This window comes from Salmo trutta, chromosome 5 (assembly GCF_901001165.1).
Source record: "Salmo trutta chromosome 5, fSalTru1.1, whole genome shotgun sequence".
Classification (NCBI taxonomy): Eukaryota; Metazoa; Chordata; class Actinopteri; order Salmoniformes; family Salmonidae; genus Salmo; species Salmo trutta.
Window position 1 is genome coordinate 2,611,344 of NC_042961.1, and position 22,061 is coordinate 2,633,404.

General features: G+C 44.4%; 1 protein-coding gene across 4 annotated transcripts; it reads left to right on the plus strand.

Moving 5' to 3' along the window:
- The first annotated feature begins 271 nt into the window (after positions 1-271).
- LOC115193519 (PHD finger protein 3) lies at positions 272-21,441 on the plus strand. 4 transcript variants are annotated; one of them, XM_029752217.1, is made up of 19 exons: positions 272-458; positions 1,151-1,235; positions 1,708-1,970; positions 2,130-2,261; positions 3,955-5,332; positions 5,547-5,694; positions 5,935-6,078; positions 6,687-6,741; positions 6,970-7,093; positions 8,130-8,286; positions 8,528-8,644; positions 10,031-10,159; positions 10,636-10,801; positions 11,020-11,317; positions 13,275-13,422; positions 14,808-14,897; positions 15,351-15,546; positions 18,523-18,930; positions 19,071-21,441. In XM_029752217.1, the coding sequence occupies exons 3-19, from the start codon at positions 1,733-1,735 to the stop codon at positions 20,525-20,527; spliced, it is 5,385 nt and encodes a 1,794-aa protein (XP_029608077.1). In that variant the 5' UTR covers positions 272-458; positions 1,151-1,235; positions 1,708-1,732; the 3' UTR covers positions 20,528-21,441. The 4 variants fall into 4 exon arrangements, with proteins under 4 accessions (XP_029608077.1, XP_029608080.1, XP_029608078.1 ...); XM_029752218.1 differs by lacking the exon at positions 272-458 and adding an exon at positions 565-1,013; XM_029752219.1 differs by lacking the exon at positions 272-458 and adding an exon at positions 567-631.
- Positions 21,442-22,061: the final 620 nt, after the last annotated feature.

Genomic DNA, 22,061 nt, shown 5'->3' on the forward strand with positions numbered 1-22,061 from the left:
TGTTCTCTTCGATTAAACATTTAAATACATTTTTTTGTTCACAAAACTAGAATTTGTAAACTTTACCCTCTGTCAAAGTTTCCCAAAAAATTGCGTTGTTCAGAAAGAGTGCTCGGGCAATTTAGTTTTTGTCCACGCTCACTTCACAGAGTAGGCGTTCCCCAACGGAGATATGTAGATACATGCAGGAACGAGCAAATAGGATCTTGCTAGCTCGTTCTTGACTCTGCCCCTCCTTCCTTGCTTGTTCTGCCCACTATGACTCATGAGTTCCCATTAGAAACGACAGGCTGTGGTCTCTCTTGGGTTAGTTATTAAAATCTTTGGAGTAGCTTTGCAGCAGGCAGCGGCGAATGGCGGCGGTGCGCAGCGAGGAAGTGTCGGGGATTTAGCTAAAACAGTGTGTAAAGCTACTAGAATCGCTCCGTAATGCAGTGGCGTTGACACAGTAGAGAAATGTAAGTGCCATTATACATTTATCTCGCTGTGAATAGTGAAACGTCCTCAGTGGAGGCGTCCAATGAGACGAATTGGGGGCGTGATCAGTGGTGCTGAATGTGCTCGGTAGCTGCAGGCTACAAACAAACTCGCGGCCTATCATGTTCCTCGCTGCTGGATAACTAACTAACATGTACAACTGCTAGCTTCCCTATTTCTTTTTTAAACGAGTCTATTTCTATAGGCTATGATTTTTTGTGCATGCTTTACTAACTACATGTATTATGTGGTTGTACAACCAAGTAGCTAAGTATTTCGTTATGGGAATGGTGCTTTTAAGTAAAGCTTATCATGTCGCTGTCACAGTCAGGCCTGCACGAGCTTGTTTTCCAGCTAGCTAAGTAGTAACTGGTTAGCCAATATGTTTAGCTGCAGTTACAGGAGTAGCCTAGCTAACTTTACAACGAAGGCTGCCATGCATATGGCACAGATGCATCCATTGCTAGCATCAACTAGCAAATCATAAAGATGAAGTAGTTTTGGCTCAAATACATACATGTATATCCTCGCCCTCAGTAAGTTAACGTTAAGGTATGCTAGCTAGCTAGCTGGATTGTTATGCTAACTGGAAGTAGCTAGCTGCTAACGACCCGTAGCTTGTGCACCAGTCTGTATCTGATTCCTGCCACTCTGATGAAAGTTTTGGTTTTAGACTCTTTCTAGATATCATAAACGGAGCTAAACACATTGTGTTTGCAGTCCTGTAATGAAGTTATCTGGAGCTGTCAGTCCTGACAGTAAGTATTAGCTGATTTCTTATTAATTTGGTTGCTACCTAGCTAGCAGCGTCATATATTTTAGCCTAGCTGGCTGGCTAGCTAGCTAGCTAACTGATCTTCTGAAATATTTTTCGTTTATTAGGATCCTTATTAGCTATTGCTCATTCAGCAGCTGTCTACTCTTTCAGCCACTCTTGTCTGCCCCAAATGTCCAACACATGTCCGGTGTCATCCACCATTGATTGTTATTGAATAACGGTAGTTAACTTTAGCTTGTCAATGTTGCATTTGCTGCGCTGGAACTGTTTTTAGAAATGTAATGAAAGTTAATGTACTAGCGATCTTGCCTACATGGCTGTTGACTCCAGTATAGGGGACCTATTTGATATGGAGTGTCTGAAGATTGAAATAGATTGTTCTGAATCTGAGCCATCTCTGTTGTCTGTACTGTAGCCTATGTTATTAATACCCTATCCTCTTATTCCTGCAGAGCTGACAGGAAGGGAACAGCATTCATGGATGTAGTGGACACTTTCAACCATTTGATTCCCAGTGACCAGTTAGATGACTCCTTGCTGATAGGGCAGAACTTGGAATGTGAAGCAAGTAATGACTTTGGAACAGGTGTCGACCAGCTGGGAGACTCGCTGAGGAACATGCTTAGTGATAAAGATCCCATGTTTGGATCTGCAAGTTCACACTTCAATATCTTAGATAATGAAGACGCCAACTTCCAGATTGCTGAAGCAACAGGTATTTGTAGTCAGAATGACTTTTGTACGACTTCTATTGCCAGTACAAGCTAAGTCGACGGGTGTTTATAGAAACCACTATTTGTAACTACTGATGTTTGTTAATGCTTCTAAAATAAATGTAAGTTATTATTTAATCTCTAATCTTCTCTCCCCGTAGTTGCAGATCTTGATGTTGGTGCAACAGAGGGTATCCTTGGTACCGCTGGTGGTGGGTTGGCTGGTACAGAGACTCCGCCAGTCAAACGGTCTGTTGGCAGACCCAGGAAATACGCATTAGGAGTTACCCCAGGTTAGTTACCCCAGGTTAGTTACCCCAGGTTAGTTACCCCAGGTTAGTTACTCCAGGTTAGTTACCCCAGGTTAGTTACCCCAGGTTAGCAACAATTCCGTTTTACAATGGAGTGTATTTTGTGTATATATTCTTTTTGCGCTGTTATGTAGAGACAGGCAAGTGGGAGAAACAGTTTGAAGGGTTGGAGTGGGGAGACAGGCAAGTGGTTGAAACAGTTTGAAGGGTTGGAGTGGGGAGACAGGCAGGTGGGAGAAACAGTTTGAAGGGTTGGAGCGGGGAGACAGGCAGGTGGGAGAAACAGTTTGAAGGGTTGGAGCGGGGAGACAGGCAGGTGGGAGAAACAGTTTGAAGGGGTGGAGTGGGGAGACAGGCAGGTGGTTGAAACAGTTTGAAGGGTTGGAGTGGGGAGACAGGCAAGTGGTTGAAACAGTTTGAAGGGTTGGAAGCGGGGAGACAGGCAGGTGGGAGAAACAGTTTGAAGGGTTGGAGCGGGGAGACAGGCAGGTGGGAGAAACAGTTTGAAGGGGTGGAGTGGGGAGACAGGCTGGTGGGAGAAACAGTTTGAAGGGTTGGAGTGGGGAGACAGGCTGGTGGGAGAAACAGTTTGAAGGGTTGGAAGCGGGGAGACAGGCAGGTGGGAGAAACAGTTTGAAGGGATGGAGCGGGGAGACAGGCAGGTGGGAGAAACAGTTTGAAGGGTTGGAAGCGGGGAGACAGGCTGGTGGGAGAAACCGTTTGAAGGGTTGGAGCGGGGAGACAGGCAGGTGGGAGAAACAGTTTGAAGGGTTGGAAGCGGGGAGACAGGCAGGTGGGAGAAACAGTTTGAAGGGTTGGAGCGGGGAGACAGGCAGGTGGGAGAAACAGTTTGAAGGGTTGGAGCGGGGAGACAGGCAGGTGGGAGAAACAGTTTGAAGGGTTGGAGCGAGGAGACAGGCAGGTGGGAGAAACAGTTTGAAGGGTTGGAAGCGGGGAGACAGGCTGGTGGGAGAAACCGTTTGAAGGGTTGGAGCGGGGAGACAGGCAGGTGGGAGAAACAGTTTGAAGGGTTGGAAGCGGGGAGACAGGCAGGTGGGAGAAACAGTTTGAAGGGTTGGAGCGGGGAGACAGGCAGGTGGGAGAAACAGTTTGAAGGGTTGGAGCGGGGAGACAGGCAGGTGGGAGAAACAGTTTGAAGGGTTGGAGCGAGGAGACAGGCAGGTGGGAGAAACAGTTTGAAGGGTTGGAGCGGGGAGACAGGCAGGTGGGAGAAACAGTTTGAAGGGTTGGAGCGGGGAGACAGGCAGGTGGGAGAAACAGTTTGAAGGGTTGGAGCGGGGAGACAGGCAGGTGGGAGAAACAGTTTGAAGGGATGGAAGCGGGGAGACAGGCAGGTGGGAGAAACAGTTTGAAGGGTTGGAGCTGGGATTGAACCTTGGTCTCCGGTGGGGAGAGGACTTTATGTAAATAGGACTACACCGGGAGCATTACTGTGATTAACACTAAATACAAGCATTATCATTGACAAGATAGGACACTAAATAAAAAGCCATGCAAACTCATGGTACCCCTCCACCCTTTCATTTTCCTAGTATGAAACGTTGATGTTGTGCATAGTTTTTAATTCACTTTGGTTGCCTTATTGCTTCGTTTTATATTGTCAAATGAGAATTGTCAGAGAGTGACGCTCCATTTTCCATCTTTTAAATTCCAGAGCGAAGTGCAGGCAGAGGGTCTTCCAACAACAAAAAGCCCCCGGGAAAACCTGGGAGACCTAGAAAGAAGTCCACTCTGAGTGAGAAGATCACTACTGCTGATGAATTAAGGAGAGAGCTTTACCTGGGTGACGGCAGGGTGAATATCAACGACCTTGACTTGGGCTCGTCCATGAACCCCGTTGTTGTGTTACAGAGGTTGACGGTCACTTTCGGGGGTTTCAAAATCGAGCTTCTCCCGGGACCCTCCTTTACCGCTTTCACATCAGCTGAAAACACTGAGGAATGTTATGAGGATGGCTCGCTGTACGGTGAAGGGATGGAATACACTATGGTGCAAGAGGAACCGGTACACGTACAGAATCCCACGGCAGGGAGTGGAGGAGGCGTGGGTGCTGCTCAGCTCTTCGTGAAGTACTGTGCTGACGACTTGCCCCTAGGGCTCGGACCTTACGTCAACCCCAATGACGTTCAGGCCTCCAACGGGGCGCTTCCAGGTAGTCCTTGCTTGGTCGAGACCAAACTTGACGACCAAAGTGACTCTCAGAAGCATGATCCAGCAGGGGTGAGGAAAGATGCCAGTATCAAGCAAGCAGCGCAGCAGCACCTGCCAAACAGCAAAGTTCCTACCACTAATAATCCAGCCAAAAAGCAGCAGCCCAAGCTGAAGCTGTCAGCACTGTCCTCAGCTAAGAACAAGCACCTGGTAGCTGGTAAGGGGCCCAAAGGAACCCAACAACACACACTGGGGAAGAAGCTCCACCAGAGAGGCAACATGCACAAGATGGACGAAATGAAAGCCAAACAAGTCCTCGTGTCCTTGAAAAGGCGAGGTGAATTCAACCCAGCTCAACCCGGCCCGAAGATTCAGAGGACGCAAGACGGACGTCCTGTGAAACTAAAGCAGAGATTACCTGACGTGGGCCGTGGCGGTCCGGTCAAAAAAACACTGCCTTCTGGAAAGCGTCCTGCTGGTATGTCGCCAGGGACGACGATTACAACCAAACTGTCCAACTCTCATGTGGCCGACACCCAACCACAACCCCAGTTTGGATGGACACCATGTAAACGTGCCAATCCTCAGAAGGAGACATCGGAGGAGGAGAAGGAGGAAGAGCAAGACGAGCCTAAAGTGAAGAAGCCAGACAAGTGTCTTCAGAAACAGAGAAGCAGGAACGTCAGCAGAAGCATCTCCGTGGAGGAACCACAGCTCTTCATCCCCGACAACGCTCCTGCCGTCGTGAAGAAGGAAACCAGCGAGGAAGAACAGGCTAAAGAATCCGGGAAGGGACCAGAGAAGGAACCCGCAGACAGTGAGACAGTTGTGTGGGATCCAAACAAGAACTGTGGTTTGTGCCAGAAACCTCATAGTAACAAGTAAGAGTTGTGTTCTTTACACCAAAGTGATTAGAGTTGAATATACAATGTAGTACTTATGCAACACTGTAAACCTGTTATTACTAAGTTGTTACATCTTAGGATAAATTATCACAATGAACATGTAGAATATTCCCTGGGAAGTGAGCTCGTGTTCTTCTAAACAGGTTTGTTTTGTGCATCTGTGTACGTCTGTGTGTTTTGTTCTGTTCAGGTTCATGGTGGGCTGTGGGCACTGTGATGACTGGTTCCATGGGGACTGTGTTGGTCTGGACCTGGCCAAGGTGAAGAAGATGGAGGGGGGGGACCAGGAGTATGTCTGTCTGCAGTGCTGTTCCAAGGACCAGTACACCACCACCAAGGTCTGTTGATGGATTTCTACTGCACTAGGAATGGGTTTAGATTTGAATGGACTTTTTAATGGAGAAGGGAGTATATTTCTCTGAAGAGCTGTAAGGTCAATGGATTGATTTTAAGTTGCACTAGCTCAAAGTTTATTTTAACTTGTGGTTTGATTTTAATGTATGGTGTCCTGAAAATACCAAAATAATATAGATATTAATAATAATATTTCATGTTATTTATCTTCTTCTCCTCATTAGGAGCCAGGCGGTGCTGGGCAGGGGGAGGCCAGGACAGAGGGACAACAGAAGCCCTCTGAGACCCAGGACAACAAGATGGCCGCAAAGCAGAAACAGCCGTCCCCACATCCTGTCACCTCCGGGGGAGTCAGGCCCTTCAGAAAGGTATGGTTCACTCTGCTAGTAGTCTGCAATGCATGCTTTATTATTATTATTTTTTGTAAATGTAATGTAGGCCTGAATACAGGGTAAGAATATTATAATAATCTTAAATGGAGCTGTAACATATCGGATTACCATCAGGCAGTGCATATTTATGATATTAAAGCCTATGAGAAGAGATTGGATGATAAACCTTTATATGCATATTATCTGTTGTCAAAATCTTACATTTAACACAAATGTTTTAGAAACATAATCTTGAACAAGCCCTACCATTGATTAAATGTAGTGGTGCAGATTTAGTCCTCTTCAGTTTATTCAGCTGATATGTATGAAAGCCAGTGTTGGCACTACTCAAGGGTTGGTTGACCTCTTTTCACTTCCTCTTTATTCCCTGCATGTGTACACATGGATGGAAGGGTGTTAGGTTACCATGGTGATTCTATTCAACGTCTGTTTTAAGGACATTTTAAAATGGTGGTTATGTTTTCAGCACCACGATGCACAGCCCCCTGCCCAACAAGAAAAACAAACATTTTAATATACAATTGAATTTCTAAGATTATTTTGAATCTTACTGAGGCGATATTCTGTGTCTCACTCTGTAACAGGACTCTGTGGAAAGAAGACAGTCGAATGAAGTCAAAGATTCAAATCAGAAATCAGGTGTGTTGTAGTGTTGTGTGCTTCTACATTCTGCTGTCCATGTCCCTCGCAGGAGTCGTGTTCAGTAGGCATGCAACTATAAAAGGGGAGGGAATATATGAATTTGTCCAATAAGAAACGCTTGTTTTCCATTGGAAAAAAACATTTAAAATGTTTTACTACAAGGTGCCCTAATGAACATGCCCTACTCTGCGACGTCTCCTACTCTCTGTGGCTGTGTCTCGTTAGGAGTGTCAGTCAAACAGGAAACCAAGAGGCCCAAGGTGTCGTCTCCCTCCTCTAAGAAACCTGTGTCTGTTGACCAGATCAGACGGAGCGTCCGTGACGCCCTGAAGGACATCCTCCTGAAGAGGTAATTAAACATGTTATAACAGTAACTTAACAACATTTATAATCTGTTTATGATATAACCATTATACCAGTCTGGGGATGCACTACATGGCCAAAAGTATGTGGACACCTGTTTGTCGAACATCTCATTCAAAATCATAGGCATTAATATGAAGTTGGTTCCCGTTTGCTGCTATAACAGCCTCCACTCTTCTGGGAAGGCTTTCCACTAGATGTGGGGACTTGCTTCCATTCAACCACAAGAGCATTAGTGAGGTCGGGTACTGATGTTGGACGATTAGCCAAGCTCACTGTCGGCGTTCCAATTCATCCCAAGGGTGTTCAATGGATTTGAGGTCAGGGCTCTGTGCAGGCCAGTCGAGTTCTACCACACTGATCTCGACAAACCATTTCTGTATGGACCTGACTGTTCACGGGGGCATTGTCATGCTGAAACAAGAAAGGACCTTCCCCAGGCTGTTGCCACAAATTTGGAAGCACAGAATCGTCTAGAATGTCATTGTATGCTGTAGCGTTAAGGAAACCCATTTCATGAAGCTCCAGACAAACAGTTCTTGTGCTGACGTTGCTTCCAGAGGCAGTTTGTAACTTGGTAGTGATTGTTGCAACCGAGAACACACGATTTTTACACTACACGCTTCAGCCCTCGGCGGTCCCATTCTGTGAGCTTGTGTGGTCTATGACTTCGCAGCTGAGCCGTTGTTGCTCCATTTCCACTTCACAATAACAGCACTTACAGTTGACCGGGGAAGTTCTAGCTGGGCAGAAATTTGACTGACTTATTGGAAAGGTGGCATCCTATGACGGTCCCATGTTCAAGGTCACTGAGCTCTTCAGTAAGGCTATTCTACTGCCAGTGTTTGGCTGTGGAGATTGCATGGCTGTCAGCAACAGGTTTGGCTGAAATGGCAGAATCCATTCATTTGAAGGGGTGTCTACATACTTTTGGCCATGTAGTGTTATCTGCCTGTAGAGAAGGGTGGTGATCCTCTATATTCCTCCTGTGTAATCCTCTATTGTGCCCTACATTGTCTCAGGCTGAAGGAGTCTGATTTCCAGGCGTCACCAGAGAAGGCTGCTGAGGTGGCCAAGAAGACTGAGAGAGAGCTGTTTGCCTTCTACAGAGACACAGACTGCAAATACAAGAGCAAGTACCGGAGCTTGATGTTCAACCTCAAAGACACCAAAAACAATGTAAGTCGTTATGTTAACAATTTTGATGCAATGAATTCTCTTTTAGACAATACTGACTCTTCTGATACTGACATTTATGGACATTATACTGGATTTTGTCCCAGTTTGTAGTAGGTACTTTGTTTCCATTATATGCGTGTTAACGTTAACTACATGAAACGTATACAACGCAAACATAATCTAAAATATGTTTTGATATCAGTTCATCTAGCTATGTGACTTTATAACTTGTGTATTTCAGGTGTTATTCAAGAGGGTTCTGAAAGGGGAGATTTCTCCTGGCACTTTGATAAGGATGAGTCCTGAGGAACTGGCCTCAAAGGAACTGGCTGCATGGAGACAAAGAGAGACTCGACACGTAAGCAACACTAAAACACACACTGCCTGTCCTCCAACACTGAACCCCACTGCCTGTCCTCCAACACTGAACCCCACTGCCTGCCCTCCAACACTGAACCCCACTGCCTGTCCTCCAACACTGAACCCCACTGCCTGTCCTCCAACACTGAACCCCACTGCCTGTCCTCCAACACTGAACCCCACTGCCTGTCCTCCAACACTGAACCCCACTGCCTGTCCTCCAACACTGAACCCCACTGCCTGCCCTCCAACACTGAACCCCACTGCCTGCCCTCCAACACTGAACCCCACTGCCTGCCCTCCAACACTGAACCCCACTGCCTGCCCTCCAACACTGGAACCCCACTGCCTGCCCTCCAACACTGAACCCCACTGCCTGCCCTCCAACACTGAACCCCACTGCCTGCCCTCCAACACTGAACCCCACTGCCTGCCCTCCAACACTGAAACCCACTGCCTGCCCTCCAACACTGAACCCCACTGCCTGCCCTCCAACACTGAACCCCACTGCCTGCCCTCCAACACTGAACCCCACTGCCTGCCCTCCAACACTGAACCCCACTGCCTGCCCTCCAACACTGAACCCCACTGCCTGCCCTCCAACACTGAAACCCACTGCCTGCCCTCCAACACTGAACCCCACTGCCTGCCCTCCAACACTGAACCCCACTGCCTGCCCTCCAACACTGAACCCCACTGCCTGCCCTCCAACACTGAACCCCACTGCCTGCCCTCCAACACTGAACCCCACTGCCTGCCCTCCAACACTGAACCCCACTGCCTGCCCTCCAACACTGAACCCCACTGCCTGCCCTCCAACACTGAACCCCACTGCCTGCCCTCCAACACTGAACCCCACTGCCTGCCCTCCAACACTGAAACCCACTGCCTGCCCTCCAACACTGAAACCCACTGCCTGCCCTCCAACACTGAACCCCACTGCCTGCCCTCCAACACTGAAACCCACTGCCTGTCCTCCAACACTGAACCCCACTGCCTGTCCTCCAAAGTATTTGACTAATTCTCTAAAGACAGGTTTCCCAGACAGATTATCTTAATTCTGGACTAAATAGGACTTTCAGCAGAGAGCCCCTATTGAGTGTGTTTTTAGTCCATGACAAGGCTTCATCTATGTCTGGTAAAGATGCCCTAAAAACACTGTATAGAAAAGGCAATGTAGAATGAAAATAGCTTACCTCATTGGTTAATCACACCTCCCTGTAAGTTAAACTTAGTCATCATACCAAATCATATTGATTTATCCTTGATAAGTTAAAACGGTTTGTGTGAACTGAACTATCAATGACCTTTCACCAAAATGGACTGTGATCATTGCTCTTTCTGTGTGAGATGCATTCACCAATATGTTCTTGTTCCCCCCCAGGCGATTGAGATGATTGAGAAGGAGCAGAGAGAGGTGGAGAGGCGACCCATCACCAAGATCACACACAAAGGAGAGATAGAGATTGAGAGCCAGGAGCCTGGGAAGGCACCAGAAGCCATAGAGCCGGAGGTAAGACACAGCTCATGTAAAGAAACATCACGCTTGTTGTTCAAGTGAGTGCTGGTCCTTTTCATTTTTCTGTGATTATATTTTGGGTTCTAGAATAGTTAGTGGTCAAAGGTTGGGCTGTTACTGTGAACGTGTTACTGCCACAGCTCTAGTCATAGTCCTTATAAAACTGAAGCTGGGTTAATAAGGGACATGAACAGACAGGCCCACACGCTGCAGATGTTCTGTTAACAACTTTATGGACCTCCTCGATTATTGGTTCAACAGGATTTAGTGTTGAGCATGTCCTCTTCCTAAGAAATAGTTCATACCTTTAATCACTTTTGGGTGAATCTCAATTGTATTTACTCAAATTAACATGCCCTGGTCTATCCTTGCCTCCTCCTCAATAAGCATCAGTGAGGACAATGAGGAATCAAGGAAATACAATTGACGTTTACCCAGTGTGTCTATACATTTCTTATGAACTCTTCCAGCCAGAGCCTGCGGCTGCTCCCAAAGTGACAGAGGAGCCGGTGGAAGTTCCCCAAGAGAAGACGTTGTTGTTGTCGACGACAACAGCAGAGAGCGTCAATATTTTCCAAGATACAACCAGTCTGCATAAGACTCACCTGTTTGACCTCAACTGTAAGATCTGCACAGGTAGGCCCTGATTCTGTTCTTTCAGTTTCTGCTTTTATTTTGAAGGATAGTGGAAGTACTATAGATATGTGTTGATGCCTGATCAGATAGAATGGAAGTAGATTAGGAGGAGAAGAGGTAAACATGCCAAATGAGCCCCACAAACTCAGAATTGTGGCTTTAAGTCAAGTCTTACCAATGGTTTTCTATTGGACTAAATGGAATTGTAATTCCTGAAGGTCGTATGGCTCCACCTGTGGAGGAGGCTCCTACCAAAGTGGTGAAAGTGGCCACTACTGTAGTGAGGAGACGCTCTGCTACCAGCACTACAGAGGCAGTGACCAAGAACACACAGTCTACAACCACTACCTCCAGCAATACAGAGGGACAGACCAAGAACACACCGTCTGCCACCACTACCTCTACAGAGGGAGAGACACCCTCCTCCTCCTCATCTGCTAAGGACGACGACCTTCACCTCAAAGTCCTAGAGGAGAGCCTCCTCAGCGCCAAAATCTTCTCCAACTACGAGGGGAGGTATGTGGATCAATCAGTCAATTACCCAGAACAGTCAGTCAGTCACCCCTGTTTACATTCGCAAATGTTAGTCATTTTCCAGTAACACGGCCTACAACCCAAAGAGAAGGCAAAGCACAGTGGCCATATTGTTCTTCGTCATTCTCGTCCTTGTGATAGAATCACAAAGACTATCAATGTAATTGTCACACAAAAAATAACATACAAAGTAAAATGGTGTTGAGTTAGTTACACGGCCATTCTAAATGTATTTAGAAAATATACTGTACCAGTCAGGTTTGGACAAACCTACTCATTCCAGGGTTTCTCTTTATTTTCTACATTGTATAATAATAGTGAAGACATCAAACTATGTAATAACACATGGAATGATGTTATAACCAAAAAAAGTGTTTAATCAAAATAGATTTTAGATTCTTCAAAGTAGCCACCCTTTGCCTTGATGACAGCTTTTCCAACAGTCTTTAAGGAGTTCCCACATATGCTGAGCACTTGTTGGCTACTTTTCCTTAACTCTGCGGTCCAACTCATCCTGTGGTGCGACCCTATGGTGCGACAGGTAGCCTAGTGGTTAGAGAGTTGGGCCGGTAACCAAAAGGTTTCTGGATCGAATCACCGAGCTGACAAGGTTAAAAATCTGTCGTTCTGCCCCTGAACAAGGCAGTTAACCCACTGTTCCGCGGTAGGCTGTCATTGTAAATAAGAATTTGTTCTTAACTGACTTGCCTAGTTAAATAAAAAAAATACCAAAACATCTCAATTAGGTTGAGGTCGGGTGATTGTGGAGGCCAGATCATCTGATGCAGCACTCCATCACTCTCCTTCTTGGTCAAATAGCCCTTACACAGCCTGGAGGTGTTGGGTCATTGTCCTGTTGAAAAACAAATGATAGTCCCACTAAGCACAAACCAGATGGGATGGCCTGTCGCTGCAGAATGCTGTGGTAGCCATGCTGGTTAAGTGTACCTTGAATTCTAAATAAGTCACTGACCGTGTCACCAGCAAAGCACCTCCTCCATGCTTCACAGTGGGAACCACACATGCGGAGATAATCCGTTCACCTACTCTGCGTCTCACAAAGACATGGCGGTTGGAACCAAACATCTCAAATTTGGACTCATCAGACCAAAGGACTGGTGTCCTTTTTAGTAGTGGTTTCTTTGCAGCAATTCAACCATGAAGTCCTGATTTCACGCTGTCTCCTCTGAACTGTTGATGTGTCTGTTACTTGAACTCTGTGAAGCATTTATTTGGGCTGCAATCTGAGGTGCAGTTAACTCTAATGAGCTTATCCTCTGCAGCAGAGGTAACTCTGGGTCTTCCTTTCCTGTGGCGGTCCTCATGAGAGCCAGTTTCATCATAGCGCTTGATGGTTTTTGCAACTGCACTTGAAGAAACGTGAAAAGTTCTTGAAATGTTCTGGATTGACTGACCTTCATGTCTTAGGGTAATGATGGACTGTCTTTTCTCTTTGCATATTTGAGCTGTTCTTGCCATAATATGGACTTGGTCTTAGCCCTATTTGGTATATCTTCTGTATTCCACCCCTACCTTGTCGCAACACGACTGATTGGCTCAATTGCATTAAGAAGGAAAGAAATTAGACAAATTCACTTTTAACAAGGCACACCTGTTAATTGAAATGCATTCCAGGTGACTGACTACCTGATGAAGCTGGTTGAGAGAATGCAAAGCTGTCGTCAAGGCAAAGGGTGGCTGCTTTGAGTATATTTTCATTTAACACTTTGTTGTTGGTTACTACATGATTCCATATGTTATTTCATAGTTTTGACGTCTTCACTATTATTCTACAATGTAGAAAATCGCACAAATAAAGAAATCCTTGAATGAGTAGGTGTGTCTAGACTTTTGACTGGTACTGTTTATTATTAAATGACCGATAAACCAGAATTAAGTGCAGGGTTATTCGAAAGTTGTTTGTATTCCTGGCCTCCAGGTCAGTGTCTATGAGTGGCAGAGATGGCGAGGCTTCCTTCCTGTCCAATCTGCAGCCTCTATGGAGAGGGCTTGTCAACATGCCTGCTGTGGCCAAGCTCCTCACTAAAGCCTTCCCTGTATCAGGTGTCCTGGACCACCTGACAGAGGTAAAACTGCACAAAGATGTTTATTAATTCATATAAATGCATCATATTTTGTTTTTCTTCAATGAAATGTAATGCTTTAAATAGTGTAAATGTGTTTATAAATCCTCTAATGCTTATTCATGAAAGTGATAGTGTTACAACACAGCTTTTAGATTTTCTAGTTATGGAATGCCTTTATCTAAATGCCATTTATATTAACAACTCAACAAACTATCACGTTGAAGGGTAGATGGCATAAACGTAACCACAAGCAAATACTTTATGAATTAATTGTTACAAATCAACTTCCAAGGTTGCTAGCCAACTAGGCTGCTAACGTTAGCCCTACCCTCCTGCTAACATTAGCCCTACCAGCCTGCTAATGCTACATTAGCACTAAATGAGTCAGCCAGTTTCTATCAACACCTAGCTACCAGCTACATTAAAGTAAACCAACGTTTTGGAAATACAAGGCCTTCAGAAAGTTTTCCAAATTTTGTTGAAACAAAGTGGGATTAAAATTCATTTCATTCTATTTTTTTGTCAACGATCAACACAATACAATACCAAAGTTGAAGAAAAACTCGAGCATAAAAAAACTGGGTTACTATAAGAGCTTTGCACACCTGGATTGTACAATATTTTCTCATTATTTAAAAAAATTCCTTCAAGCTAGCTGTTGATCATTGCTAGACAGCCACTTTCAAGTCTTACCAAAGATTTTCAAGTGAACTGTAACTAGGCCACTCAGGAATATTCAATGTTGTTTTGGTAAGCAACTCCAGTGTACTTTTGGCATTGTTTTGAGGTTGTCCTACTGAAAGGTGAATGTTTCCCAGTATCTGTTAGAAAGCAGCTCTATTCCGTTTCTTTTTATTAAAAAAAAAAAAAATATATATATCCCTAGTCCTTGCCCATGACAAGCATGCGCATAACATGAAATAGCTTGAAAATATGAAGTGGTACTCGGTGATGTGTTGGATTTGCCCCAAACACAACACTTTGTATTCAGGACATAAAGTTAGTTTATTTACGTTTTGTTTTCATTTTTTTATTTTTTTATTTTTACTTTAGTGTCTTATTGCAAACAGGATTCATGTTTTGGAATTATTTTTATTCTGTACAGGCTTCCTCCTGTTGTTCCATCCTCAGTTTTCTCCTAACGTGACCATTCAACTCTGTAACTGTTTTAAAGTCACCATTGGCCTCGTGAAATCCCTGAGCGGTTTCCTTCCTCTCCGGCAACTGAGTTAGGAAGGATGTCTCTATCTTTGTAGTGACTGGGTGTATTGATACACCATCCAAAGTGTAATTAATAACTTCACCATGCTCAAAGGAATATGATAAGTTTTTTTTTAATATAAAATCAATTAATCGGATGAAATGGTGATAATCCCTGTTATCAGGATCTGCCGGAGAGTTTCCAGATGGGTGGGAGGATCTCCCCACAGATCGTATGGGACTACCTGGACAAGATCAGAGCCACTGGAACAAAGGTACGTTCAAAGTGTAGGCCGACCTGCTTGAAATATGATAAATGAATTTAAACATCAGAAGTTGTCATGAAGAGCTTTTACAGTAACCTGGCCTAGATGTGAGAGCAAGTATGATATACAAATATAATATGCCATTTAGCAGACACTTTTATCCAAAGCGACTTAGTCATGTGTGCAAACATTTTACATGTGGGTGGCCTGGGCAGTAAAAGTATATTCATCTTTCCAAGACAATCTGTGCCTGAACTGGAGATGAATAGTAGCGGTCTAGCTAGTAGCTATGTTTGGGGTATGATGCATAAAATGTAGTCTGAGATTTGTTTGGATTGTACATGTTCCCTGACACTTAAGTCATTCATTGTAAATAATAATTTATTAACTCTCCCACCTGGTTAAATAAATGTATTAAGTTAAATTGAACTTCTTTCCTCCTTTATTTTGATCTTTTTTCAGGAGGTGTGTTTGATTCGTTTTTCCCCTGAGACCGACGAGGATGAGATCCACTACACTCTGCTCTATGCCTACTTCAGTAGCCGTAAACGCTTCGGTGTGGTCGCCAACAACTTGAAACAAGTCAAAGACATGTATCTCATCCCCTTGGGTGCTATTGAGAAAGTCCCACACCAACTGGTTCCCTTTGATGGCCCAGGTAACAACCAACTGCTCTCTACGTATATTGGGCGAATAGACTTTCATTAGCTAAAAGAGATCCTAATAAACAAAGAAAATATGTTGGATTAATCTGGTACTGGTTTCCCAGACCCAGATCAAGCCTACTCCTAGACTGAAAAGCATGCTCACTTGTCTCTGTTCAAATCTCTTTCTAGTCTAATGGCTCCCATAATTGTATAATAAGTTGAAGTTCAATGGTAGATTTAAGTCAAAACTGTAACTCTGCCTCTTAGGAACATTCACTGTCTTCTTGGTAAGCAACTCTAGTGTAGATTTGGTCTTGTGTTTTTAGATTATTGTCCTGCTGAAATGTGAATTAATCTCCCATTGTCTTGTGGAAAGCAGACTGAACTAGGATTTTGCCTGTGTTTAGCTCATTACGTTTCTTTTTTATCCTGAAAAACTCCCCAGTCCTTAACGATTACAAACATACCCATAACATGACACAGCCACCACTATGCTTAAAAATACGGAGAGTGGTGTAATGTATTGGATTTGCCCCAAAGTAACACTTTGTATTCAGGACAAAAGTTAATTGCTTTAACTTAACCCAAAAGTTAATCCCTGATTTAACCCAAGAATATCAGAAACTTGATATGCTATCTGTCATCCATTAATCATTTGCTCCTATTTCAGTCTCATTCTGAATGTCGTAATATCCCAGAAATCTGCACAAACCCTAGTCTCCATGATGAATCAGTTTACACAAATTGGCTTAATTATTGATTTACTAACTGAAATAATCACACAGAAATACAAACACACACACAATATAGTATTGAATACTGATTATTAACATGATGAAAATGAAAAGTCCCTAGTGGACTAACCTGATATGATGGCATTTTAATAAAAGGGGTGGGAAAAGGAGACAAAGGAATTCAACTACCGTACATACAGTTGAATAATATGCTCATCATAAATATGGATATTTAGCACCCTAACAACCGTTCATTCGGATTTAGAAATGCAGCACATATTTACGCTTGGATGTCTTTGTTGTCACTCTATTGGAATCGCACATTCCATTTTCTGGGAAGTCAGTCGACAGAATCTCTGGTTGTTTTAAGGCTACGGTTGTCCGTTAGCCTGGGTCCTTCAGACGTTCCAATGGTCATTTGATGGAATCTTCCTCGTGTCTTTGGTCAAAGTTCTATATTACTTTACATGCAGAGCTGCAAGTCTTAGTCTTCTTCACTCGTCGAGTTTCAGAGGGTCTTGTAGTTTAAGAACCATTTGTGATGTCCGGCTTACCGTCCGTATACTGGTCTAACTGGTTGATTATTCAGGGTACAGCTAACACCACTGTCCACACCGGCAGCAACCCGGCATGTTTTGGTCTTTAGTTAAATGGCAACCATTATCAATGTGTAGTCAAAGCTCCACATTTTCTGGTCTAAAGTTTTAAACCATTTCTCAGCTGTGTAGCCACCGCTCCATGCTGTCTGGTCTAATGTAAATTTCGTTAGGAGTCCTTTTATAAACTCCATGACGCTGACATAATGTCTGATCACGATTACTGACTGGGTAAAACAAATCTCATTTAAAGGCTGAAATCACATTTAATCATGTAAGTTCCACAACATTCAGATGTAAATCTGATAACTAGGACATACATTTGTGTAGTTACCGTTTATTTGGTTATACCGTCCTTAGTGATCACAAAACAACAACTGATTTGACATGATTATTGTTTAAATACCCACGGACCATTCCAAATGTTTGGATTACAGAAATTGTTTCATTATCCAATTTAAAGTTTTGGCGGTTTCCTTCCTCTCCGGCAACTGAGTTAGGAAGGACGCCTGTATTTTTCTAGTGACTGGGTTTATTCATGAAGTGAATTAATAACTTTACCAAGCTTAAACCATCGATCGATAGGTGCCCTTCTCTGCAAGGCATTGGAAAACGTCTTTGAATCTGTTTTGAAATTCACTACTTGACTCAGGGACGTTACAGTTAATTGTACATGTGGGGTACAGAGATGAGTTTGTCGTTCAAAAATCATGTTAAACACTATTACACACAGTGAGTACAGTCAACTTATTTGACTTAAGCACATTTTTACTCTTGAACTTATTTAGACTTGCCATAACAAAGTGGTTGAATACTTATTGACTCAAGACATTTCAACTTGACATTTTTTATTAATTTCTAAGCATTTTGAAAAACATAATTCCACTTTGACATTATGGGGTATTGTGTGTAGGCCAGTGACACAACAAAATGTGGAAAAAGTCATGTGAATACTTTTTGAAGGCACCCTAGGTGCAGCTGTTTTTATTACGTAACTTATCGCTCTCACGTGCCCATTTCATTCCATTTAAGAACCAACGATGTGCTACCTTTTTTGTAGCATTTCTGACCATGCTAACACCTTTTTCAGCCGAAGCTTAAAGTTCTAACACCGGGTCGAGCAACTCGTAGTAGGCGTTGGTCTGAAGCTGAAAAAGAAAGGAAATTCACGAGCACCACAGTGTCTACTCCACCTAGGCTGCTTGAGACGTATCTATTTTGAAATAACTGCCCTTTATCTGGCCCGCAAATAGATTTTGACAAATTGGTCCCCCAAAAAATGTGCGGCCCTCTGTTGAATTTGGGAATCTCGGTGTGGCCCTGGAGCCAAAACGTTTGCCCATCCCTGTTCTAGCTAATAATCTGGGTCTGGGAACCCAACCCATGATGATTCATCATCCCATTTACCTTTTTATCAAGGAATATGAGCAATATTCTCACAATGTAAATCATGACGCTTTAATATCTAAAAACATTTACTTTGCCTACGTTTATGTTATTAGGTTTTCTTTGTCAAATAAGAATATATTCTGAATGGACTGCCTAAATAATACATGGGTGTGGCCAACCAATGTTTCATTTATAAAATATTTTTTAATGTATTTTATGATTTTAATTCATCAATTTTTAACTTTTCATCGGTGTTGCTCTTTAACAGGACTGGAAAACAACCGCCCCAACCTCCTGCTGGGCCTGATCATCCGCCAGAGGCCTAAACGGGACTTCCTGCCCGTCGACATCAACGAAACGGCCAGGTTCATACCGGAGAGCAAACCCGAGACGGCGACGACTACGGTTACTGTAAACGACAAAGAAGTTACTCGGGAGGAGGAGGAGAACTCTTACATCTCCTCTCTGTGCGCTTCAAGTACTAAAGAAAGGGACAGAGAAGAGATACCATTGCTGAACACAGCTGAGGAAGTGGTCACAGCAGAACAGTCTAGTACAGACATCTCTGAGAAAGCTGAAGGTGAAGATACTGAAGAGGGGTACCAACCACTACGTTTCCTTCCGGGGGTGTTGCGTAGTTGGGGCGGGGAGCTTCTGCCCCTGCCAGACTTCTCAGGTAAACCTAAACATAAAAGGCCTGTGCTCACTTGAACACCATTTGCAATTTTGAAGCTTTGTTTATTTTTCTTTTAACTCATAATAGCAACATGTCTTTGAACCACACCTTACGTTTCGGCTTGCTCCTTCCTTCCTCAGGTAACCCTCCACTGCTGGGTGATGATGGTCGAGAGCCCTCGGCTCCACAGACCTCCAAGGCTGACGGAGGAGCAGCAACCACTCCAGGAAGCTCCACCACCACTAAGACTCCCAGCGCTGGTGCTCACAGACAGACTGGTTTTGTCATCAAGAAGAGGGAACCCAAACCGGTCAAAGCAGAGGAACCTGTGTCTTCCAGCTTGGCTGAAACGTCTACCGCTAACAACAACGCGTTGGTGAAAGAGGAGGGTGTGGCTTACCGAGGCCCGTCGGTCTCTCTGAAAGACAAACCTCCAGACGTCTCGACAGAGTCGTTTCTGGCCAGCCTCTCCACGGATCCCAACACAGACGGCTCCTTAAACAAAGGAGATTCGGCGTTGTGCGAAAAGGACAAATCCAAAGAAGAGAAGACGCCTACTCTCTTGTCTATTGCAGCTACGTCCAACGCTTCTGTCGAGGAAAGCGTCCCCACACCAAAACCCCTTCCGAGTGGAATCCTGAAGAAAAGCTCTGCGTATTCCAATATGCTTGAAGAACCAACTGCTGTCCAATCAGCAGGATCACAGGGTCACCCCCAACCTGTTCCTGTCCTGACCACCAGGAAGTATCGTCCTATGGCAGCTCAACACGGATACCCCTCCCACCACCACCAGACTGACTACAGACGCCCCCCACCTCCAGACCATGGCCCACTACAGGTTGGTCCCTATGGTCCCATCCCTCTCCAGCCTGGAGGACCTCCTGTAGACTTCCAGTACCAGCCAGCACCACCTGTCCCCCCGTTCTGTAACACCGCACCGCCACCTTTCCAGCACCCGCCCCAGCTACCCACCAACTTCAGCTACCCTACTGGCCCCCCACCACCCATGATGTACCCGCCACCTCACGACCCACAGATGCAGAATCATGCTGGAATAACACAGTGGGCTCAGCCTGGTCCAGGACCCACATCTCCCAACTCTTTCCCCGGGGGGCTACAGTTAGCTTACGGTGGTGACCCTCAGAGGTTTGCCTCCGCTGAGTCGTCCAATTCCAACCTGAACCTGCCCCCATCTGCCGCTGCCAAAGAGGACCAGAAGGGGGCAGCAGAGAGGATTCTGTACAGCGACCCCTGGGACAGGCAGCCCGGGTCGGGCCACAAGAAGGAGGACAGGGACCAGTACGGGAGGCACCGGCACCACAGTGAGTCCCGTCACGGAGAGAAGAGCCGGAACCACAGCCAAGAGAGGGGAAAGAAACGTGATAGAAGCCGGAGCAGAGAGAGAGACCGGAGTAAAGACTCTTCTTCTCACCACAGAGGGAGCCGGCACCACTCTAAAGACGAGCGCCACGGTCACAGTGAGAGGAGGAAAGAACGTCACCATAGCGACGGTGACCACGGGAACCGTCACAAACACAGCAGGAGAGACTCTGATTATGAGAAATCGAGGAGAAGTTCCAAAGACAGTCACTCATGAGTTTTCTTTTGTACTACCCACCCCGAGATGGTCTACCCTACAACAGTTTTACTAGCATTGTCCCTTTTAAATATGTTCTTTTTAAAATCCAGTAGAGGTCAACACTTTCAGTAGGATTATTAACACATTCTGAAATCTGCTTTCTTAAAAACCAACCGTTAAGTCTTTGAGGTGATATTTCAAGTTTTGAAAATCTCTGTTTTTTTAAGTGTTAATTTTACCGTATATTTCTGTATTCTGCGTGTCACATGGTGACTTGGTGCACTGAGCATTGTGCTCTGATATGGATCACAACAAGTGGTTAAAGGGACAGCTCAATGATTTGACATATGTTTCCATACCTTTTAAAATCAGTCTATGGATAAGGAGGCAGCAATGATTTGGGCATGATATTTAACACATGCTAAACAGGGTAGATTGACTTAGACAGGAAAATGATCACAAAACGCCAATGTGGCTAATACTTAGTGTGGATTGTAGTCAGTCCCCTTGTCCATAGATTGTTTTCAGGGTAAAGAAACAAATCTTAATATGTAAAATGGCTGAACTATTCTTTTAATGTTTTCTATAGCATGAAACACAATAACAGGCATACCCAGATGGACTGTTGGAGTAGAGATGGAGGGAAAGTTCTGGTGACTTCAGCAGTTTCACATGAATTTAATACAGCGGAGAGAGAAACTAACCATTTGAGTAGCAGAAAACAAAACATTTTAATTAAAGCAGCTTCTCTTGTTCTGGTTTTTCCATTTTATTTTTTTAAATTGCTATACAGAAATAAATTGTTTTTTTTCTATCGACAAATATTGTCTATGTACATTTTGGCTTATCAAGGACATTGGAAAATCAAGTGTGCCTTCTGCACCGTGTTCATGTACAGCTGGTAATAAAGTTGATCTTTGTATTGTTGAGAAGAAAGATGTCCTTTTTATGAGAGGAATGTATATTCTAATCAGACTTACTGAGTAGACAAAACATTAAGAACACCTGCTCTTTCCATGACACACACTGACCAGGTGAATCCCTTATTGAGTTTCTCTTCAATCAGTGTAGGAGACGGGTAAAACATTTTTTTTGAGACATGGATTGTGTATGTGTGCCATTCAGAGGTTGAATGGGCAAGACTAAAGATTTGTGCCTTTGAATGGCGTAGTAGTGCCAGGCACACCAGTTTGAGTGTGTCAAGAACTGCAATGCTGCTGGGTTTTTCATGCGCAACAGTTTCCTGTGTGTATCAAAAATGGTCCACCAGCCAAAGGACATCCAGCCACTTGACACAACTGTGGGAATCATTGGAGTCAACATGGGCCAGCAGCCTTGTGGAATGCTTTAGACACCTTGTAGAGTCCATGACCTGATGAATTGAGGCTGTTCTGAGGGTAAAAGGGAGGGGAGCAACTCAATTTTAGGAAGGTGTTCTTAATGTTTGGAATACTCAGGGTATAAACCATCTACTGAGGAGCTGGCAGTTTCAACAGAGTTGTGTTCATCAGGGCACACAATGGATAAAAAAACAAGCTTATTAACAATTCCA